This window comes from Lepisosteus oculatus, chromosome 5 (assembly GCF_040954835.1).
Source record: "Lepisosteus oculatus isolate fLepOcu1 chromosome 5, fLepOcu1.hap2, whole genome shotgun sequence".
In the NCBI taxonomy this organism is placed as follows: domain Eukaryota; kingdom Metazoa; phylum Chordata; class Actinopteri; order Semionotiformes; family Lepisosteidae; genus Lepisosteus; species Lepisosteus oculatus.
Window position 1 is genome coordinate 15,122,035 of NC_090700.1, and position 24,719 is coordinate 15,146,753.

Sequence of the window (24,719 nt, forward strand, 5' to 3'; positions counted from 1 at the left end):
GGTTGTCTGCACCCAAGTATTCTTCAGTAATTCAAACGGTAGATTATAAAAACATTAGAAGGACATTTCCAGGTCACTCTATAACTATACAAAGTGAACATTACAACAGGCCTTGTATAAGTATGAGAGACATGCTTGATTTGTTACCTCTGTGCATATAACAGATCAAGGATTATTAAGATGAAACCATCAGCGATATCTTGTTCCCCTTAAATGTGTGAATCAGCAAAAGCAAAAACAATCATGAAAGTTGCAATAGAGATCAACAGATAGTTTCAAGGGAAATATTGTTGAATGAATTCAATGTTATCTACTCTAGAAACAGCAACAATCATTTGAGGTTTTCATCATGGGATGTTATTAGTAACAGATATAAGAACTGACAGAATTATAATGTTTTCAGATATTGTGTAAAATAATTTCTGAGAAAAGTCGTTCTTTCATTACAAAAGTTCAGATCTCACCTAAAGTTGACTTGACAGACTACCTTAAGAAAGAGAGTATCATGGTTGAAAGCTATCCATTGCTGAAAATTTAGCATACAAAACATACAGGAACTAATGATACAAAACACAAATATTTATGTATAAAACATAAACATTTAATAAAATATAATGCATTAATGCTATGACAATCTTAATAACATATGTTATATATGCTGTATATTGTAATAGTTATGTACGTCATATTCAAGTAGGAATGTCATTTTTAGAGTGTTGAGACTTTGATCAATTGTTAGTCTTTTTGTCTTCTTTTTAAGTGGCAGGGGTTAGGTTACTGAAATAAAACTAGAGGATCAGTTGAAGCTGTCAAGCTGTAAACAATGTTGAAATGGTCAAACAAGCATGACTCACTGTGTTTTTAGACTCATCAGCTGCTCCCATAAGGTGAAATCCTTTAAAGCCATGGTAGATGGCTAGAGTGTGGAAGTTGCCTTTCATTATCCAAACACTCTTTCCCCTTGGGCCTATTGGTTTTGGGCCTATTGGAGTTTTCCCTTTTCACACCTTCAGATTTGCAGCACAACCACCTATTTTTTTACTCACTCACTTAGGCCTCATTTCAGACTTTCATCACATCCTAAGGATAATACATGCAAAAACATTACAAAACTTAAACTCGTCCTCCGAATAGGCCATTGACTCATGGAAATGTCCATTTGGTTTCATTTCCACCAAAATGGGAGAAAACAATTCCTTTTAATTGATCTAAGTCTTATAAGCATTACAGTATACCCGCCTCTCACTCCTCCTCCCTCCCAACCTTTGTTCTCCCGCTACATTACCTTTGCCTACTGCCCTGTCTCTCTCACACCTGAAGAAGGCTCCACGGCCGAAACGTTGTGTTCTCTTTCTTCTTTTTTTCAGCATGGAATAAACCTATTACTTGTTCCTTTGCAGCCTACGCATGCTGACGCAGCTACCCACCTGAACTACAGTATGTGCTTGTTTTGTTTTGCCAGTGCAGCTCAAATTCGAAATTACTCTGATTTGAAATATGTGCGTCTGATAGAGTTACCCATTTTCAATCAGGAAACCCTGCTTGAACATCACTGTGTAAACTCTACTTGATTTTTTTTCTAAAACCCAGTTTTGTGAAGGAGGCATGTGTTTGTCAATAGTTGCATTAGTAAATAGCATACAGTACATAAAATCTTTCTTTTACATAAGTTCAAAGAATTACTAAGTTTTGCTTCTAGTTATTGAGCCTTGCCAGATGTTGAAACCATTAGCATTATGGAGGTTGATTATACTATACTGTACCTCCATAAAGCAAACAACTTGGGTAGTACACAGAGGTACAGGGAAGTGTAATACCATCCATGCTTATTGCATAGCAGACGAATGACACAACAATTATGAAAACTGGGAAAATTCTATGAAAATCTACTAAAACTGCATTTTGGCGATTTTGCTTCATAGTTTCCTGACCAAACATATCCCAAAAGTCAGCAACAGGTCACTTACCACCGAGAATATTTCTTAAATATCTTTTTGTTTCCATATGTGTTGCATTTGCGTATATGAAATTAAGTAGATTTTGCACGGGAGCAAAAACCTTTGAAACGCCTGCCCCTCACATGTAGCATTTCTGCCAATGAGAACAATATCGACCAGAACAGTTGCTAGGTGGCAAAAGCACAGCAGGAACACTACTTGTTGGTTGTGGATGGCTGCAAAGCCTCTTTATTACTGTAAATCATGTATAGGATGATATACACTGGCAACAAAATTGAAAATTGTGCTAAAAGCTTTTCGCCATTCAGACATGTACCATATACCATTGTTGATGTAAGTGCATTAGGTCTCCTTTGAACATGGTGTTTGAATAAAAAGAGGGAAAAGGGAAGAAAATAGATGAATCTGTGGTCTGAATTGAAATCCAAGTAAGAGAAAGTCAGTTTTACAGAGGCTTGTTCTATAGCAATTACACCCATAACTAAAGTCCTTACAAACCCATTAATGTTTAACTTTACCATGACATTGACATTAGAGGGAAGCTTTAATTTACTGTGGATTATTATGTTTTCTGCTGTGTTTGTATTGCTATTCTAAACCCAATAATGGTTTCCTGATCTTGGGATTCTACAAATACAACACAAAATTAAATTTAGTGAAATAAATTTCAATCAGGAGATCTTGTTTCCTTCTGGGTAGATAAAGCAAATTTCCTCTATGCCAAGAAGATACAAGTCTGCTTCCTTGGTTGATTTGTGTGTTTCAAGTTGATTTAATGCATTTATGTTTTAAAAGAGAGGGTTCTCTCTGAATAATAAAAAAACTTAATAATAAAGGAAGATTCAAAGAGAATTTGTTTCTGAAATGAAGACCAGAAAAATAATTAGTTTTTATTTCTCAATACCTCTTTACATGTGAGACCATAGATTATAATGGGAAACCAACAGGGTTATTAATTAACTCTGTGAAATTTCTTGTTTTGTTACAATCAGTTCTGTATGGACTCCCCTGCTGAGTCCAAAACAATACTCCTGTCCCCATCCCACATGCTCTTTCTAACTCTTAACACTTGGAATAGTATAATATATTTAAACTGTTGTAGAAGGTGAAAGAGTGATCAGCTAATCTGCTTCTATATATGAGACATTTTAATTGTTTATTGCTTCATATTTTTATATGTTTTGTAATGCTCCAGGACTGTTGTATTCATCTAAAGAGTTTGGCTGCAGCTTTTACTGTTGTAGCACTGAAAAAATGCTTTGCATTATTTTCTTACCTCCGTTGTATGCTCCGTTGCAATATGATTTTCTATCTCTGTCTTGGAGATTGCAATATATTTTTCAACTCTGCCAGTAGCTTGTATATATATTACACTATTTTCCTGTCTTTGAATCTTGGGGCCTTTATACAATCTTCTATTTTTTCTTTAACATTACATTTTTTAAAAATATAACCATATTTCTTCCATTAAGTCTAAGACAGTTCTGCTTCATTCCTTCATAGTATTTTTTGTAAATACATAAACACTAATTTTAGACTCAAGCTTTAGATTCAAAATATACATTAAATGTTAACATATTCCACAATTCCCCAGTTCCACAGTGGTATTATCATATCTTGATCTGATGGAATCACAGGACTTTCCGTTAGTTTTAGATACAGTAATAATTGTTACAAGAGAAATAACTGATAATAGAAAGATCTGAAAATGGCTGGTAACCTTAAGCTGATGAGCTTGACAGTAAGTTTAAAATATATTAAAATAAGTTTAAATCACAGCCATTTCCACATACAGTACAAATTTGACATTATCAGTAATAATGATGCAAGGAAATTTGTAAATATAAATATGCATACAGTATAAAGAGGGGAGAAGTTATGAGTATAATATAGTAAATACAGTATTACAGAATTTCTGTTTATGGTAAACTGTGCAGTTACAATAAACCATTTTACAGCAGAACTAATACATTTGGCATTTTTTTGTGATATTGCATACTCTGCTCATCATTCAATTGTGATAGACCTCGGTGACTGCATATAGGCAGCACAAAGTGAAACAATTTGAAAATATTTGAAAAGCCAAACACCATTTTCACACATGGTAGACTTTTAAACTGTTGTTATTAATATTATTGTGGTAAAAATACATTTCCCAGTGAAATCATGTCAACAAAACTTGATAGTTTTTTCGGGGGCTGGGTGGTTAAATGAATTCTGCCATTCAATACTGTATGCTCTGGCAGAGTCTGCTCTGGTCTGCTGCTTTGGCCCAGTCTGTAAAAGTCACATTATATCCTAAAGTCTAAATTCTGGCTACAATGTGCTAAGTAGGAACTGTGTGCAAACTCTGCTTTTAATTTTCCATTTTTTTCTAGTCCTATATTCTTAGTCCCCAAGGTCCAATTCCGGAATGCACCTGCTCACCTGTCCCTTTCCATCTAACGGGACAGCCTCCCTCGACTATTCCCCGTCCGTATCCACCTCCCCGCTCAGCACGCAGGCGTGGTGAGCAGTACCGCAGGCAGGGGGCGGCAACATGGCGGAGAGAGCGGTGGTGCCTTCAGTACGACAACACTAGCAACTGCACCGCTGCTGGCTGACATCTAGAATCCAAATTAAGGGGAAAAAGATAGCACGTACTGCTAATCATTTAGAAAACAAACCTCACCTGCAAGCAGCTTGCTTTTGAATGCACAGACTGGGGGAGAGGGTGGATTTTCAAGAAAAGCAGAATTTTCCCCCTATATTATTATTCCAGAATTTTCTTTTTTTTCTCTCCTCTCTCCTTGATGCTTTGGCACAGTCGGGGGTAATATAGAAGCAGGTGAGACTGCGGCCGCTTCTTCGGATTTGGGTGGAAATGTCGAGCGAGAAGCTGGTTTCAGTACCGGGTTCGGCTTCGCTCTCGGACCGAGAACCACCCCCAGGTCTTGGGCAGCAAGGGGCTACGGGTTCCGCTACCGGGGAGGTGATGGTGTCTGGTTCGGGTTCGATGGTTCTGCCGGCCGGGGTGATCAACCCCTCGGTGCCGATCCGGAATATCAAGATGAAATTCGCCGTTCTCATCGGTCTGATCCAGGTCGGCGAGGTTAGCAACAGGGACATTGTCGAGACGGTTCTGAACCTGGTAAGAACAACACAGAAACCCTACAATGCATACTGTCTGTTTAATTGCATGTATTATTAAACACTGTTCCATTTTATATGTTGCCAATGGATGCGGTATCGTATCATGTTGTTACTGTGTATTTTGCAACTTAACAGGGAGATAAACGCAAACATTCTGATTACAGACAAGATGAGATAATACATTAGGCGCAATAGCAAATTTTCTCTTAGAGGGCAATATTTGCTATTGGAGGGCACTTCAGGATTACAATCCCTGACTTTTGTCCGTTAATAGTGGCAATATTACTGCGACAATTATTTTAATTTGCATAATACTGAAGGCAATTCCTTTTGTTCGTTTCCGTCACAGTTTACCTGGGAACGTTGTACGAGCTTGTATTTTTTTTTGCCACTGAATACAGAAGCACAATCAGAAGTATGCAACTATATGACGTTGCCATGGGATTTTGATTCAGAAAAATCCCAAAACGTTCCGATAGCTTCTGCTTGCCACGGGAAGTTTAAAGACCCGATCATCTTTCTTTTGCAGAAAACGAGTGGACAGCTAATTTTGTTTGCCTTCTCTGTCGTTAAGTCATTTTGCTTGAGGTGGCTTTAAAACAAAAGACGAAGAGCATCCGTGTGGTATTTTTTATTATCCCTGCAAGTTCCTTTTTGTGTATCATTAAACAGTATGCGTATATACATATAACCCAGTCCTAGTTGTTTAACTGGTGCTTTTACAGCGCTGCACGATGCTGCCCAGATGAATATTGTAGCTCCTACCCCTTTTTGTCTGCATCGTTAGCTAAGTGTTCAGAATTTTGCCTTCTGTTGCGTTTGACCGGGTACAGACTGAAGCAAAGGAGCTGCGCTTACACGCAGCGAATGGAGATGGATTAAAGCAGTTTTCAGTGTTCGTGTGGCTGGGGATGCGGAACAGAGCACACATAATAACAGAGGGCCAATGTGCACGGAGAAAGATTAGGCTGGAAAGTGTTATTTTCCGATCAAATATCTGTCACATTTGTGTGAAGCAGGTTTTCTGTTCAGTAGTGATCACATCGTCCACGTTTCAGTATTGCGGATCCACTGGGGTCATTCAACTCAGCTGGCGGTGGTGGTTTATCCGTGCAGGCAGCATAAGTGTGTCAAAACGCACGGTGTTGCAACAAAGTAGTGGCGTTTATAGTTGTAATTGACTGGTTCTCTCGCCTTTGTGTCCAAAAAATAGCATCGCAGCTTTTGAAGTGCGAGTCTGTTGAATGTTCTTGAGGAGGGCCTCGGAATGTTTTAACAGTGTATATTATTGCATTGAGATCTTTATTCGGGATGGGGGGAAGGGATAAGCCTGCCTTTTCTTTCATGGCGCTCGCTTTCTCGAACCCATCGTAATCAAGATGCCCAGACTGTGTAGGTTACGCCGTACGGTGTCTTAAATAAGATGTTGCAGTATTAAAAACCACGTAGTGCTCATAAACGTGTACAAATGAGGGTAGTACTAGCGCCTTCATTGGCAGGGAACCGCTCAGAATGTGAAAACAGTTGGTGGGGGACGTTGCTGCAGTGGTAATGTATTCAGAACCAGCCAATACTTAACAGATGGGCTTGAAGGAGATTGCAATAATAAGACAAGACTGTGCAATGCCCGGAGAAATTGGAAAAAAAAACTTATACTGTATGTCCAAATCATTGTGAGAATCGAACATTACGCGATACCGGCTTTGTTGGTGTTTGAGAACATGTCTGATACTTCAGTCTTGGGGAGGGTCCCGTGTTTTGTTCGTATGTCCCAGAAACCACAACCTGTGTCTTGGTCCTGCATTATTGATTGAGGCCGAATGCTCTTGAGGAGTGGTTTCTATGGAAGGCAGTGTTAATTAATAGCCTATTCGATTTAAAGGGTACAGTACATTTCGAAAAAGAAATCTGTTAATTTTAATCACGCGCTGTATAAAGGTCGTCTCACGTGTCCATAATGTTACACAATGCCAGGCTAAGCAAAAATTTGGTACTGTAAAAGGGTAAATAAAAATAACTTATTATTCTTAAAAATAAACCCTTTTGTGCTAGACCTAACCATACTCAAGTCCAATCACAGAACATTTTTTTTGCACTGAACTAAATAACAAAATGAAAGTCACTGTCTTAAAGTAGGCTAAGCATAAATCTCACGAGCATGAAACATACTGTATTTAGCACTTGGTAAAAATACACATTTTGAAATAGTTTGTACAGTACTGTACATCCACTGTGGAAAATAAAATATTTTTCAATGAATATTGTATTTACTTTATGATAACACTTTAAGCAGTGGTATTGAGCATGATAAAATACTTAATATATATTCTCAGTGAATTAGAGAGGCCAGAAATTTGAAAGTATTTGGCATAATGTTTGTAAGTTAGATTCATTTCAGTAAAGAATGGTGTACACAGTTTGCCCTCCAAAAAATAAACAGTGTTAAACTAAACGTTTACAGTGAAGTTCTTGGGAGGTTCATGAAATGATTACAAGGAGTATTAACATTCATAAACTACAACTAGTATTTTTTCCATGGTTGCCATAATCATGTAGACATACAGTATGGGCTTCAGTATTTTGACTGCTGACTTATTTCTTCAGCCTGCATTTGCCACCTCCTCCTGAGAATTAACAGGACTCTGTTGACATGGCTGGTTTTAAAAAAATGGCTGGAAGACAAAAGTTTTTGAGTGGCGCGGGGTCTTTACAGTCAGCACACCTTGGGGTCTTGATTTGATTCCAGGCCGGGGAGCCTTTCTGTGTGGGGTACGCATTTTCTTGTGGATTTCGTCCTGGTGCTCTGGTTTCCTCCCATATCCATAAGACATAAAAGTTGGGCGAGAAAAGAATCGGGGAAGAAGATAACTTTGAAAGAAATAATACGCCTCAAAGCCTCTTAGCTTTATTTTCCAAACAGTTAAGACAGCCCGGGTGCCTTTTCTCTGTCGAAAAGGAGAATAAGTAACATATTCATCCATGTAATGTGGTACAAACACATTAGCATAGTATGGCTCAGTGTGTAGTAGTGAAAAAAGGTGATCTGAAGGAACCTTAACAGCCATTTAGTGGGATTTAGCCCGCTACTCATCTGTAGAAAGCTACAGCCTTTTCTAAACCAACACAAACAGACAAAGGAAACAAGTGTAATTCAAGCCATGACCAAGTCAGGGAGAAGTGTTATCTCCACAAGAGTTAAGATTATTGATCTTGATCCTAATTACCTCTAAGTACAGCAAACAGGTGTTGTCCTCCTATAAATATTTATGTATTCCACCAGACCGAAAGATTTTTTAGAGACTGAGTTTTTGTTTTGCAGTAAAAAAAATGAATTAAAATGAAGAGATGAATAAAAGTTGGAATGACAGGGCTGTGACAATTAAGATGGAAATGAGGTTTAGGGGTGTCTGCAGAGAATCCCCTCTGTGTTACCAACCCTTCTCCCCGGTGAAGCTGGAGCTGGGATGTTGTGTTATGGACCAAAATGAGTTGGGTGTCCAGTTCTGGTTTTGAAAGTACACTGGCATGTTTGGCTGCCATTGGTTTTATTTAGAATCCAACTCTGTTCATATTCTAGTTTTAGTTTTTTTCAGTTTTTGAATTTAAATGCAAAGATTGCTTGTAAAGATGATATATAAAATAAGTTTAATAAGTTTCTAATTATTATTTGGTGTGGATAGGAAGATTTCTATATTTTCATTTAAAAAAAAGAAATTGAGATAGTATTATTTCATTATGAGGGCAACAGCCCTCTTAACTGAAACGTTGTCTAGACAGTTGTGATTGCACTATGTGCAGACAGCTGGAAAACTGTATTGTAACAGCATTATGGTTTTAACTATGTTTATCCATTTGAGTTAATTGATTTATACATAAAAAATATAACATATATGGAACCTGCAGTTTCCGTGTTATAGTAACTTTAGCAGCTGGAAGATCTTTTAAAGTATTATTCTTTTCCAGACCAATTGCGTAGCTTGAAGAGGGTGCTATTTGTGCTAGAAACGTCTTGCCTTTACCCGTTGGAAACCAGACATTGAGTTGTGCCTTTGTATTTATTTTCATTGTTTAGTTTGAATGCTTAGTCATGGAATTCCAAACTTAACAACAGATGGCATTTTTGGATTATCCACTCATTTGTAGGCCCATATCCTTTTTTTCCCTTTCTTATGTTGTGATACAATATGTATCCTCGAACAAGTAGCCCCTGTTGTGTATACTTTGAAAACTGGTAGTTTTCACTGCATTCCCCATGTGTCTCACAGTTTAAAGGTGCCTGTAGCAGAACAATGTATCCCTATTGAAAGCTACAGTACAGCCTTCTTTAAACCAACACATAGATTTTGTTTAGAAAAAAACAACAGGATGTTTATAAACATGTTAAATAAAACCAAAAAAAGGAAGTAAACTTGATACTAGTAGTAAAAAAGCAGCTGTTTGTGAATCTTAGCCATTTTGTGATGCATTGTCCATATTTTAAGTGGTTTGTATGCATCAATAAGTACAGTAAGTAAGCAAATAGGGTAGAAGGCAAATCAGCAAGTCTCCTGAATCTGTTCTGTTGGAGAAAATATTGCATGTGATATATTGTCCGATATCATCAGACAGGAATATCTTTCAGAAGGTACGGGCTAGAATCTGACCCTTTTGTGTCGCATCTTCAAGCTTAAACGGCACCGTCTAGGTATAGAGGTATTTTTCAAGCTTCACTAGCCTACCCTGCTGGACTGAGCAATAGGTGGTGTGACAGGTTGTGCTCACCGATGACGCGACTTCGCAGCACGACCACTGTAATTAGTCTTCCAGGTGGCGGTGGTAATTGAGCGGCCGCCACCTACCAGCTTTTCTCCCGTAAGGTGCACGGAAGGGGATCGAGTCACTGCAAGGCCTTAAAGCAAGTGGCAGTGTTTTTGAAATCCATCTGAAGGCGCAGTGCACTCCTGCAAATGCACAGAACGCAGTACTAACATTACGTGCTGGTTTGGAGTACTGCCAGAAAGCATTAGACACCTGCCTGATGCACAGTTTTGTTTGTTTTCTGAGGCCTATAAGATGTTTTGCTTATGAATATAGGCTATGTCCATGTGGGTAGCTGAAAAAGCTAGCAAATGGTCTGTCATTTTATTTCTCATTGTTCCTTTTCATTTTCATATAGGTTGCTTTCACAATAATGGAAGATTAACTTTTATTTGAATGTATAAAGCATTTAAATCCATTTAACAAAAAGATTAACACAGTGTTTTGGTACACTGCAGATCTGATTTTAAGGGGTGAGAAAATTAGATGCAGATTGCCCATCAAAGTTCATGTCAGAACAAATAGGCTTTTTCTGCTTTGGATTCAGCTAAAGTAAAAAGCAAAAAAAATACTTATTGTGCAAATGTCAGAGAAAATAAAGCTTGGTCATTTTTTTTATTTGTTGAGTGTCATTGCTACCAATGCATTTGTTAGTCAGAGACTCTTGAACACAGTGAGCATCTTACTCTGTTTGCGCCAGGAAAAGTCAAGAAAAAAAGCATATTCGTGAGATTTTTTTCAAGTGTGCCGAAAGTCAGAAGATCTTGTCCTCGACCCTTCTGTTACGGTGTTGTGGTAAGAGGGTATGCTCAAGTATACTGTCTTTAGCAGAAGGTGTAATTGGTGGCAATCATTGGAATATTGTTTGGTATATGGATTCATTGCAATGAGAAATTTAAAATATCATTGGATTTTAATGTAGTTTTCTAAGGTCTTTAGCACAGACCATGTTGTATAACGTGTTCTACCAATGTCTGTTGTAAAACAGTCACAAACTGTAATAGGTTGCCCTTAATCACAGACAGTAATGTTAAAAATGCATTTCTTTTATGAGTGCATCTTTATTCTGCAATTTAATTAAGCCATTGAGTCACAAATGCTGTTAAATACTGGCCATTAAAATTTAAAAACAAAATCTGTAGCTATAAACAATTGTAAACAGTGGTTTTCACCAGAGTCACATTACAGGACCAAAATCAAAAAGCTTTCAGAGTGAGACATCTCTGCTGTGGATGAAAGCCGTGGCAAGGGCAGTTTAATTCAGTCCTTGAAATTTTAAGCCTGTTTATTTACAGTAGCTTTTAGTTGTTCCAACTCTGTATCAGTTTACTAACAAAGCACATTCCTTCTTGCTTAAATGGATGGCGTGGTTCCTGTGTTGCTGGAGCGGGTCAGCAAGTCACAGATAGCAAAGCAGGCTGACTAGCCCTGCCTAGTAGCCAGCACTGGAAAAACTTCTCTTCACACCTGGGCCTGGTCAACAGTGAAACCTGTTTATCGGAATGACAGGTCAAAGATCTGAAAGATCTGCATTCTCAACTATCACTTAACATCTGAAACAATTCTCATATACTGTAAAAAAACAAAATCTAGTTTCTTAAATACATAACATTACCTCATTGAAAATTATGCCTTCATATTAAATGTTTCCAAAAGTCTAAACAGCATAAATGTTTTGAATTGAAATATCGTGCACATTTCTTTTTTTATTATATTTTTTTGGACTTTTCGATTTCAGACTTTTAGTTTTGTGTTCTATTTGACAATTTTTGTTATATTTACAAGATTTTTGTAAGCATGTACTGTAGTTATGCAACTAGATTAACTGTCATTGCTTTACAGTGCAAATATTTATTCAGTTTCTTCAGTAAATGTCACTGTTCATTTATGTAGAAAGGGACAGCACAGTGGTTAGCACTGCTGCAGGGACCCTGGGTTTGATTCCAGGCTTGGGTTGCTATCTGTGTGGAATTTGTTCTGGTTTCTCTTGTAGCCCAAAGACTACTGGTAGGTTAATTGGCTTCTAGGAAAAGTGGCCCTAGTGTGAGTGTGTACATGTCTGTGTGTGCCCTATGATGGACTGCCCTCCCATCCTGGGTGTATCCTGCTTGAGCCTGTTGCTTGCTGGGAAAGGCTTCATAAAGAAAACGGATGCATGGATATGTTATTCCTTAAAACAATATTTATGCTTAAGTAAAAACCAAGGTCCTGACTTCGTGGTTATTATAAATTCCAGGGCATTTTTCGAAAAGCGTAAGGGTGGCTTGGCTAAATTTCACTCTGACATTTAGCAATCATGGCCTCCTAATAATCCCCATCTCTGCATTGGCTTCATCACTGTGTTCTCCTCCCCGCTGATGGCTGATGTGTGGTGAGCGTACTGGTGCACTATGGCTGCCGTTACATCATTAAGGTGGGGGCTACACATCAGTGGTGGAGGGGTGTCCCTTACCTTTAAGGTACTTTGAGTGGAATGTCCAGCAATTTGAGCCCGGTGTCCACTTCCTCTGTGTGGTTCAAAGCAGCACTTTCTCCTACAAAAAATGTTTTTTTTTTATTTTAATCTTTGGTCTTTAGACAAGATGCATTAGTGCAGAGAGATGTGAACCTTCAACTTTGATTAAGTTATTTGTTCTACAGTGCAAATAAAAATGCATAGTTTTTGGAGAGGCGAAGAGACAAAAGTGCTGCAAACCTGACTTGACCTGTTCGCCCAGGCTGCAAACCTGACTTGACCTCCAAGTTGCTCCCTTACATGGTTCTTTTCATCTCTCCCTCTGCCTCATTTGTTGCCTTTGCAGCTGGCCCTGTACTATTCACTGAATCACATGGAGAGGAGTCTCTTTCCATGTCCAGTGGAAAGGAAGAGCTGTCTCTAAAATACTTTGGTTTGGTTCCTGTATTTACAAGGACGTTTCCTTCACCAGTTAGTGGGGGGAAAGCAAACAATACATTAGAATTGTGAAAAGTGAAGAATTAAGGGATGCTACTCTAAACGTGTACTTTAGAATATTGTGTGCATATTTGGTGACCATATTACAAACATTGTTTTGTTGCTTTGGAATTGGTCTCAGAACTCAAATGTCTGAACAAGACTACGTTTGGTTGGGACTGTGATTAGCGTTCTCAAAACCAGCTTGCTGATGTGAGTTGTGTTGCTGGACCAGTAGGTGGTCCTCTTTCCTCCGGACTCCAATTTCTAAACTGATGCCCCAATGTGGTGATTGGGGAAATAAACTATGCTGTAGGTGGTCGTGTCTTTGGGATGAGATGTTAAACAAAGGTCCCGACTACTTAGCTATTAAAGATCACATGGCATTGTTCATAAAATGGTTTAGGTGTAACTTCAGTTTCCTGGCTAAATTCCAGTTTGGGCTTGAACATTTTGGTGTCATTTGAGCTGAAATGTTCTGTAAATCAAATTAAAGCCGTCCATCCATTTTTTCATCACTTCATATCTGGGAACCTATTCACAACAAACAATGGGCATGGATTGAGTTAACCCCTTGGACTTTTCAGAATTACCAGTGAAACAGGGACAACAACTGTTAGAATTTAAGATTTTCTGGTGCATTAAATGTAGCCAAGGCTTACAGTTTGTCCTAGATTTATTTTATTTTTTTATCCTGTTTTGCTGTCTGAGTTATTGTACTGCTTAACAGACTTAAAATAAGTGCCCAATAATTGCTAAAGCTTTTGAGATTAATAATGCTCCACATTGTTTAGTTTCTTTCACTGGAAAGAAAACAATTCCTTGCTCAAGAACAAGGAATGCCACAGTCTGCTGCATGTTAAGACAGGAATATGCTGCATTGGCCCAAATCTCAGACACCTTATGCATTGAACAACACGCTTCTGTTTCCACGGGAACAATTTCATGGGAATTCTAACTTCCAAATATAAAGTGGGGTGCCACAGTTGTTTCTGGGCATTGTTACTAAAGATTAAGTGACAATAGTTCTTTTAACCATGAAATAAACCTACAATTTATATATGGTCAATTAAAAATATATTTTTTGTAGGTTTTGTGGGTGCTGTTCATTAAAAATTGTCGAAGATGAACAGGGTTATGACCTGTGTTCGTTTACTCAGGTGAAGGACACCATATTCTGTGAGAAACACCGTAATATTGTCATCTCTCCATATAACCCAGATTGTGTTTTACCTTTCATTATGTGAAATACTGAGTATGTTTTAACATGTAGGAAGAAAAGATAATGAGGTGCTGATGTCTATTGAAATTAAACATAAAGCTTCAAAAGTAGTTTTTTCATGTGATAAATGGAGAAAGGTTATACAGTTAATAAGAAACCTTATTGTAGAATATTTTTTTTATTTTTCAGATCTGTCCGTTTTGTATTGGTTTCTACATTATGTAGTCTTCACTTGCTTGAAGCCTCATTTGTGTCAGTGTATTCTGTTTTTTGTAGTTAAAAAAAATACTCGAAACTAAATTTGTATTACATACTGTACGTGTTGAAATATATTTGTGAGGCCTCAGCATTGATCTTGATTAAATTAGTGCTTATTTGTTGTTCGTGTGCAATTTCTGAATAGGTGCTATATAGTTTTTAATTAAGTTATTTGTCCTTTCTTGTCTCTCACTTTTCTGGGACCTAAACAGTAGCTTTATGTTACAAGGACAAAGCCTTGATATGTTTTTCTTCATTTCTTAAGAGAAATGACAGCCATATGTGTAGATTAAAAAATAGCCTGCTTATTAATTATTTTGCTTGTAAGAATTATCTTCAATGTTATATCAGTCAGATTCAGTGATTTGCCCAAGAGCAACTTTGAAAAAGGAAGAGCGCGTGTTTGTTCGTAAGGAGGAAGGCAGGCCAAGGTCACAGATTATGAATCGGTAACGTACCAAGCATTTGAATTCCTGATCTGACTGCTATTGTTGCTCTGATTATTGCAAGTACAGTGAGGCTAAAGACTTTCACCTTTTGATTCTGCGATTTCTTTTAAATACAGCTTAATAAGATATTTTTAATGTTTCATTGCCTTTAGTTTCAGGAGATGCTGATACAGAAATGGAGCATTAAGGAATTTTCATTATTTAAATCCAGCAGTGACCGTGCTTTTCATTACAGTACTGCAGCAACATTTTCAAAAGTTATTTTTAGGTTTGCTTTTATGCTGATTTTTATGATTGTATTTTGATGAGGTGTGCTAGGTGCAAGTACTACACCTTGCTTTTTTGCGTACTGGCTTTCATACAGTATGTACAATATTTAAAAAAACAACAACAACTTTTTTCCGGTACAGATTTCATAATCTTATCAGTAAGAAGGTTGTTGATTGATAAGCCTGTTCAAATCTAATTCTGTGGCCAGATCCCTTTTCCACTAAACATTCTGATCAGCAGGTGTTTCCACGCCACCAACCCCAGGGGGGCAGGACTCGGCTCAGCTGGTCTCTGCCTTTGCCCTGCTTTCTACTGTATAATTGCAATCTGCTTTTTAAGTGGGGCACTGCTCCACAGTCATCCTCCATTTTGTAGCTTCCAAATCTGAAGGAAGTGCAACATGGCTTATTGTGTAAAAATGTGCCAGTTGTGGCAGGTTCCTCTCTGTCTGAAGGCACAATACTCCTAAGAAAGTCTGGGGTTCAAGATGCTTCTGTACCAGGTTTTTCCCAGTCATCAGCTTTTGAGGCTCCAGTACCTGAAACTTTGTTCCTCAGCTAGTAGTCAGTTTTAGCTCTACATTAGTTGAAATCGTACTTGAATGACGAATATGATTAACTGGAATATTTCAGGTCTTAAACATTGTTGAAGGATTACTTTAATAATAACTAAAATACAGCAAGCTTTAAGAAGCGGGTACACCTTGGAAAATATTACACATAAGCACAATTTAGCTAAAGGGACCATTACATAACCGAGAGCTTAGCAGGAATGAAATCCAGAAGATACTGAGATCATTGTGACAAAGATTGGGAAGCCTTGTGTATATTGTAGTCTGCAGATCTTTGGCTGCTATGGAGAACAGCACCGTATATGCAGAGGCTGGCTGGGGCGCAGCTAATCCCAGCAGAGCTGGTGAATTGTCAGTGCTGCACTAAGTTTGACACAGTAGGTAATCATATTTAGAGTGACTCTCACAAGGAAGAAGAGGTTTTTTTTTATTTTGGTAGCATGTTAGCGTGACTGAGACCTATTACTGTACGTGTGCTACAGTAAAAACAATGCAGGTTTTTAGGCACGCATTGCAGAATTGATGACTTGACAACACCTGGAATTAGGATTAAGGGAAACATTCTTAACGTAGCCATAGAGTGCTGTAAGTGTGTTGGTTTCCTGTATCAATATACAGATAAATTAATGGCAGGTTTGAACTGGTCAATAAAGGTCTGAGGTGAGTGAGCTAAGGAAAGAGATATACAGTATAGAGATGAGGCTTAGACAGAGCAGTTTTAACAGGTAGACCCAGGAAGCATTGAGTCATTACTGTTAAGGTCAGGAAAATTTGCTCCTTGTTGTTTTCATTATTCCCTTCCACAGTCTATTAAGATGCCAAGGTGAATGTTTCACATTGGCTTTCCAGCTAAGATAAGGCGCTCAGGACAAATGTGACTTGACCTGGGGTAGACTAATATGCAGGATTATTGTATCCTTATGAAAAGCCCTCAGACAGTAATGTGGGCTCAAAAAGCTTACAGCATCCATATCAGCTTGTACTATCAATTAATCATTGAGTAGTATCTTCATGCAGGTGCTGCATAGCTTACAATAGGACTACATCACATTTTTATTTCTACCTTCTTTCAAAAAGGACCTGCTTAAGCCTGGCAAAGATGAAAACATTGTCCCGTTTAACCAGGTGTATCTCCAGTGCATATCTAATGTACAGTGTCAGTAACTGTTTCTTTAAGATGTGGTGCTTAGACTTCTATTTAAATGAGACTGCGGTATTTGGCATTTTTTTAACTAAAAGGCAAGGTGTTAATTGGATTCAGGCATTTCATTATCTGTTACACATTAGCAGAAAAGCAGGTAGATAGCATCTCTGCCTTTATGGACCATTAATCATTCCTATTATTATAAGCAGTAATAGCATATCATTATACGTAATTGAAGAAAAAAAACTTCGTGAATCTGCCATTGGCATTAATCTTTGTAATGATAGCAACTTATATTGACTAATCTGCTTATTCTTAAATGGCTGTCAGTGACCCACAGTGTGTTGCTTTTCAGTTTACTGGGCTCATAAGTTTTCTCATTGTCAACATAGAATACGACGGGCAGCTTCTAATTTAATGGTGTTCTTTTATAAGTTTTAATTGACTATAATTAAAAAAAATGGATAAGTGAAAATGTATGGAGTACTACTAAATACAGTATGTGACTATACTAGACCATTTTTGCAGTGGGCATTCTTGAGCAGTTTAAGTAGACATGAATAAAATTCCATCCATTTTGAGTAGACATGAATAAAATTGCAGGCCTCACAATATTTAGACTAGTTCTTGTCACCAGGCATCTGTAACCACGATACCCCAAACTGTGTTGCAATATTTGCTGGGTGCTGCCAGGAAATGATTTGGGATTAGTTGACCAGGTCTGTCAGGTTTCCAGAAGGTGATGGCTACAGACTGGCAGTAACCCCAGACGGAAATGTGTCCCTCTTCCAATCAGTGTGAACTCTCCTCTCAGGCACCATGGAGCAGCAACACTTTAAAATATGGGCAGTTCAGTGATTGGCTAGGTCAGAGGAGTTGGTCTGCCCTTCCTCATGCTCTACATACTTCCCAAGTCATAGCTTTAAGCCAGTATACCAACAGCAGTTGGCAATTCCTAACTGAGGGGACATCAAGTGTAGAAAAATAGAACAAAATAGTGATATTCATGATTTTTCCAGCACTATGTTTGTATGCATTTGCCTTGCAATGGTGATGAGAGATAAATGCGTTGTTTTTTTCCTTATTTGTAGAGGTGGTACATTGACTTAATTTGAAATGCTTCGTTTTGACAGGTAGGTAGCAGTGCAAGAGATCAAACTTGTTTCGCCGGCATCACAGTTCACCTCATTGGGTATGCAGCGGGGAATTTCTCATATATCACCAACGGCGCATCAGATCTTACCAGAGAGATGATGAACAGATTTCAGCAGTGTGTCAGGTCTTGCCATCTGTAGATTTCACACCTTGTTAAGCAGATATTTTAACTTAGCTCTGATAGATAGTGGATTGGGTTTGTCTAGTGTTCATTTGCTGTTTTGTTGCGGGATGGCTGTCTGGATTACAACATGGATTCAGTGAATACTTACATTTCTCTTACCGGATTTTGTTTTTTTAATTTTTCTGCAGTGTGTTTAAGCATGCCTTCTTTGCTCCTGAACGTCACACATCTTATGGACACCATATAAAATGGAGAAAACGAGTTACACCTTTGGCTGTGAAGTGAATGACCAATTAAGTGCACCCTTATCTTGGATATCTACAGTATAATGCAGAACACAACGTGGAATATAGTTGTAATGGCCATGTACTGGGGCAGCATGGTGTGCAAAAATTAGCATGGTGGTGCAATGGTTAGCCTAGCAGCTCTGGGGTCTTGGGTTCAGTTAGTGACGTGCTATCTCCATGGAGTTTGTATGTTTTCCTCTTGTTAGGACAGCACTCTTCACTCAAGGTCACGAGCTCTCAGACCTTGTTTTAAAGAATAACATAAATATGATAAGATATTGCTGTAAGGCAAGATGAAAGTTAAATGAAATTGAACCTTTATTATTCACCATAGAGGAGAACTCTGTCAATAGTACAACAGTTCCATGTGAAAGTTCATGAGTCCAGCTGCTTTCTCGGGGGAACATCTTATCTGCGATTGATATCACATTCAATTGCATGTGAGATTCATCCAAAGATTTTAAAATGTTCTGGTAATCAGATTAACTTCTTTCAAAATTGTGTAAACTGTAGGATTACAAATATATGTCTATATTCTTTAAAAGGTAATAGGATAATATAAGGTATTAAGGATGTATTTTTTACATGGGTATGATAGATACAAGACATTTCAGCACACCATCAGTACAAAGACTTAGTTAACAATGATTGCCAGATATCATACAGTAGTTAACCAGAGAAGCCTACTTATTGTCACGTTCTTCCAGAACAGAAGAACTGCACAAAGATTCACATTTTGCTGCTGTTCTTTGCCACTATCCCTTATCTCTCCTAATTAAGGTGTTTTGCAATTAATCATTCATGGCCAATGAGTATAAGATTAAAGTCGGTACAAGATAAAATATGCTAATTAAGCCTCCACCTTCTTTCTTCATGGTGGATTGAATTTTAAGAAAGGAAATTGTTTCATTAGGTTAAAGTAAAAGCTACCTTATATTGGAGAGCAAGTATTCTGTGTGGTGTCTAGTTTTGAAATACCCTGCGTTTTAGTTGTGCCTTTTCACATTTTCTTGAAGGCTTATCCTTCATGGTAAAATGTTTTTAATCTGTGTAGAAAAGTATGGGTTGAACTGTTCACTACTCTGTTTTTATGCCAGCAGATAATGTAGTTTTAATTTGTAGACCATAATTTATTACAGTTTATTTTAAACTGACATATACTGAAATGTATTTCCCAGGGATTTGATTAAACCATACTGCTGCCTAGACTAAATTATGTTCTGCAGGATTATTGTAGGCTATTGGAAGAAAGTGTACTGAGGATAAAATATTCAACAAAACTCAAATTTATATAGCTTTCTTCATCTCCGCTAAGAAACTTAAAGTACTTCAGAAGTATGTGTACTAGAAAACTGCATGATAGCCTGATATTGTAAGAGCCTGTATAAATGAACAGAAGGCTGTATTGCTTTACAAAAAGCAAGTTTAATCAGTCATATATTCAAAGAATACACTTACTGGCGCAAATAGTTCGGACCCCCACTGAATAATTTGTTGAACTTCTATGAGCAGCAAGTACAGCTTGTAGGCAGTGACTGTGTTCCATGAGGTTTCAAGATATTTGCAGCCCAATCCCATTCTTATAGATGGACCACCTTCAGCTGGGGTTGTGATGAGGGTAACATTGTTTGATATTAAACTGCATGTTCCATTGACTCCACCACACTTCTTAATAGGACTGAGACCTTTTGAATTGTTCTGAATGGAGATGGTGTTGAGAGTCTGTTTCACATTACTCAAGGCCGTGCATTTTCTGCTGCTGTGTGCATCATCTATTTAACGGTGGGGGGGTCCCTAATATTTTTGCTTGTGAGCTCTGTCCCATACCAGTAACTTATTTTTAAATTTTGCATTCAGGAACTGATTTATAAGTGATGGCTGTGTCATGGACATCTACTACTATGCATCAAAGAAATGAATCCAGAAACCATTACTTGTTTGGTGATCCTAACACTTTTATAATCCGCTGATGCTTTATTGATGGCATAGTGGTCAATGACAATGGCTCAGTCAGTGGCTCAGTAACTTGGATGTCCAGTTAAATGTCCTTCCGTGTAAAGGTGTTAAATCATTTTTAATTGAAACCCTTCATACAGAAAACTGATGGTACAGCGAAAACATGGACACACAGGTAGTGTGTGTTGATTTTATTTTCAAACATTGAAAGATAACAGCTGCCAGCTTGAAACTGTAGACTGTGGACTCTGGACTGTAAAACCTGTTTGTTTGTCCTGCCGGCTGTGTCTGTTGAATGAAAGAAAGTAGTGAAGTCCCAGTAAAGAGACGGATGTAGAATGTGTTCAGCTTTATTTGGCTTGAAAAATAATTTGAAGGAAGGAATTTCTGAGCATCCAGTCCTTTTCCTAATGTGATATTGGTTTAGTGGTGAGTGCGTCTGAAGACGTCAAGCAGTTATATCGTGGAAGCCTTCTCTTGAAGACAAAAACTGGACTTCGATATGTTTCCCATCAGTTCACTCTGAAATACAGCACTGATTATGAAGCAGTTTTTTAATTAACTTCTGAGAGTCATTGGCACAGTATTCTATGCTGCAAGTTCTGAGAGCTGCATATTGGCATAACAAGTGCAAAAAGTAAGGGTCACACGTCTCTTTGAGTGCCCCAAATAAATCTATTTTCTTTCTGAGAGTGATACAGGGGCTTTGTCTTCAAAGTTATATTGAGGTGACCTGCATATCAGGAAAACCTTAAAAAGTAGTGCTTAATGTTGTAAGCATTTTATTTTATGTCAGCCTTTGCTCGATTTTGCATATGGTCCTCATGTGTCGTTTATACTTTAGTAAACATGAAATGGCATCATACATGGCTTTGTTCATAAAGTAGCCAGCTTTCTTGGCACGCTTTATCAAGCGGTAACAGTCCTTAAAAAACGTTTAACCCATCTTTGGCAGATGAAGGATGCCTTATTAGTTAAATTCTTGAAGTAAGTCTTATTTTTGTTTCACTCATTTTCCCTTAATGTGTTTTAGCACCGAGGTGAGCTAAACCTTGTGCAGCAGTCATATTCTTTCCCTTTGTGTTTTCTACATTAAGCTTGAGTTAGGTTTCTAAACAGCTGACTTTTTAATAGCACACTTAGTTAACATGGGAGAGAGCAACATAACAGTGTTCTGGAATAACCACGTAAACCCAAAATGACCACATATATGACTATATTTAATGAGTGCGAAAGCAAAAGAAGACTGGGAATGATAACCATAAACCGCTGAGATATACAGTCATTAAAAGCCTTTTGTAGCACTTAAGTCTGACAGTTGTCATGTAAAACCACATCAGATGTATTATCTGCATTAGTCTTAAGACTAAAATCATATACTGTATATAAAGGATTCAACCACCATCCTTTTCAGGGGATCATTTGTAAGTGTCTTGTTAGAAGACTTGAGTTGGCTTAAGGAAAGATACTGTGTAACAAGGAGTCAGCTGTGAAATGAGACATTGTAGATTTTACACTGTAGAATTGTTTTACCCTGTATAGAAGCTATTTTTTTTTCTGCTAGAATACATTAGGATTAAAGAAGAAAAATGAAAACTGGTCTTCTGCAAATTTGGATATTTACCTGTAGGAGATGAAAAACGCCTTACAACATTTTTTGGAAATCCTTTAAAAAGTCACCGATGCCTTTCCCTTGTATCAGTGCTAGAGAGATATGCATTACAGGGGCTGTCTGGAGTTGATAATACGGGTGTCTTTCTGTTCCTGCCACAACATTTTCACAGACTGCCAAGTTTTGTAGCTACAAAAAAACAAATAAGCTTGGAGGCTCGTTTGCAAAAGATCACAGTTCCAACCATTGACAGATATGCAATCCTACTTTTTATGCTCAGTGAGGGGAAAGAATTTACCATGTTGTTTCAAAGAAAAAAAAATGGGTTTCAAGGATTGAAAACTATCATGAATTGTTTGAAGTGGGAATTATTCAGCTCATCTTGCACTGACCCCTGTCTGCCTCAAATCTAAGTCAGCATTTTTTGGACCCCATATACACCGTGATATACGCTGATCCATACCTTTGAAATTGCCGATTCTGGTCGGCATTAAAATGTTTAAATACATTTCAGATGGTCCAAGGCCTGGGAGCATTCACATTTGAGAAAGGGCAGCCATAAAGTGGCTCCAGGCTGGAAGGGGTTTCTTAGTTGATGTGACTTCTAGGCTATTACAAGTTTTTTTTTATTGTGCAGATTTAACAGTCTGGTAAACAAGCACCTGTGGTCCACCTTTGAAGCCTTTCAGGATAATTTTATAGCAATATGCTTTTTGGTTTATTTCTTTCTTCTGTCATCCTACTGTCCTGCAGGACAGATTACTTAATGAGCTGGTTAGTTCAGTTTATTAATGCAATGGAGCTTGGCATTAGCTGGTTTCTTGGCCCATTATGTCATTATTTTTTGACAGCTAAGTAGATTAATTTGTACTTAAAAAAGGAGAATGAAGAAAGTGGAGGTGGTGGGGCTTTACGTTTGTTAAATTTTGGAGGTCAGATACATTTACTGCAGGAAACTTAATGAGTTTGGGGTTTTTCCTGGACACCTACTGTTCTGCATGCTTGCCAGGATTAGCAGATTCTTTCTGGGCGAGCAATAAAGAGCAAATACTCAGTGTAAGCAAAATAAAAAAAGAAACTAAGCACTGAACCTTGTTCTGCTTTGTTTAATCTTTTTATTTTACAGTACATTGTTCTACCCTATAGCAATCTGTAATACTGCAGGTTCAGAAACATTTGCATAGCATTTTAAGGTTTATCCAGTCACAAGCCAAAAAGCCAAGCAAACTTTGGCCTAAAAATCTATCCTATTGCTTATGTAACATTCAGACATTCATTTTTTCCCCCTTGTTTAGCATAGTCAAAGCAGACCCATGAACCGGATCAGCATGGCATAAATTCATTTCGATCCATGCACGGTGTGAATTATATTCAGATATTGCTTTGTATAGGCCCCATCTCAAGATGCTATATTAAGATGCTAAGTCATAGATGTTCTTTTTTGAAATGTACATTGTTATTCTGCTGTCCTTATTATATCTGAATAAGCACTGAAACACAATTCCAAACTTTATAAAAAAATATACTGTCCTCCAATATAAGTTTCTTGAGTGTCAAGTGATACTGTACACTTTCTACCGAATAATTTATTTTTTCCTGCATTTAAATTATGCTTCTGATGCATTATTTAACCATCTGTGCCTTGTTGGCTTCTATGTTAACTCACAAATGACGGTAATGCACTGTGTTTTTTGTATCGTATAGGTTCAGGGTTCACTTATCGTAGCTGTCACTTTGTATTTGGGTTTTGTTCCCTGCATGTGTACCATTATTTATTGGCAAATTTGCATAATCAAACTAATTATTCATTTGCCATATTATATGGAGCAGCACTATGCAGAGGGGATTAACTTCGGGCCACAATTACATTGCGCCAGTGATTGTCGAAATGTAAAAACCAAGAGAAGCAGAGCTGACATTTTAAGTCTGTTAAAGGTTTAATATTAAAAATGCTTTGAGCAAAATGGGTCATCATTAAACCTTAAATCTTCATTTTCGTTTAACTAATTAAGGTGTTGCCAATGTGCTGTACTGTATGTGGTAGTTATCTTACTCTTTGAGTTAGCCCTGGTTGGTTCAGCTTTGTTGTTCGAGAAATAAAATTATAAGTTAGGAAAGCACTTTCAATTCAAAACTTTACACCTAACCAGTCACTGTTTTCATTTTAAAACCATAATATCACCTTGCAGTGAATTTAGGTGTTGTGCACAGAGATTGTAACAGAACTGGATTCAAAATATAACTTCTTGGCAGTACAAATGTTAAATGTTATCTAATTTATTAATCTGAACTAAATGGACCTCATCAGATTTGTTTAATTTTGTCTAATTTTTTCATTATTTGTCAAATTTTCTTTATTTGTCCATTTATTTCAATATTCAAGAAAATACAAGTATAATTTTGTTTAATAAATGTTCATGAGAAATATCCTTTTACGTATGCTGTTTTACACAAAAACATTTCCAGAAAAAAATTGACAGGAAAGATTTGTTGTAAGAAAACATTATGAAAGAGTATCTGTAGTTAAGTGGAGAGAGATTGTAGAAGAAGGCAGAAAACACTCTCAGGCCAGTGTGGGAGGGGAGAGGGAGAGAGGAGCTGCCTAGCATGCAATGTACAGTACTGTACTGTATATGTCTGAATTTGAAGTGACTTCTGAGATAGGGAGCTCTATTTACAAAGCAGCAAGATCAGGTAACTCAGTGCACATCACACTGTGTGTTCTTGAAAGCTCATTGCAAGATCTTTTAAACATATCTGATTACGAACAGCCTATTCCTTTAATCATAGCTAATCGGAATAAGTCACTCACTTTTCTTTGGTTTATCGCAGTGAAATCTGGTGCCTGCTAC

General features: G+C 37.6%; 1 protein-coding gene across 18 annotated transcripts in view; it reads left to right on the forward strand.

Annotated features, from left to right (window-relative positions):
- Window positions 1-4,476: 4,476 nt before the first annotated feature.
- nbeaa (neurobeachin a) overlaps window positions 4,477-24,719 on the forward strand; it is a 354,854-nt gene continuing 334,611 nt past the window's right edge. For all 18 annotated transcript variants that reach the window (XM_015341879.2, XM_069190158.1, XM_069190159.1 and 15 more), the window contains exon 1: window positions 4,477-5,088. In XM_015341879.2, coding sequence (XP_015197365.1) covers window positions 4,822-5,088 — 267 coding nt within the window. In that variant the 5' untranslated portion in view covers window positions 4,477-4,821. The remainder of the gene's footprint in view (window positions 5,089-24,719) is intronic.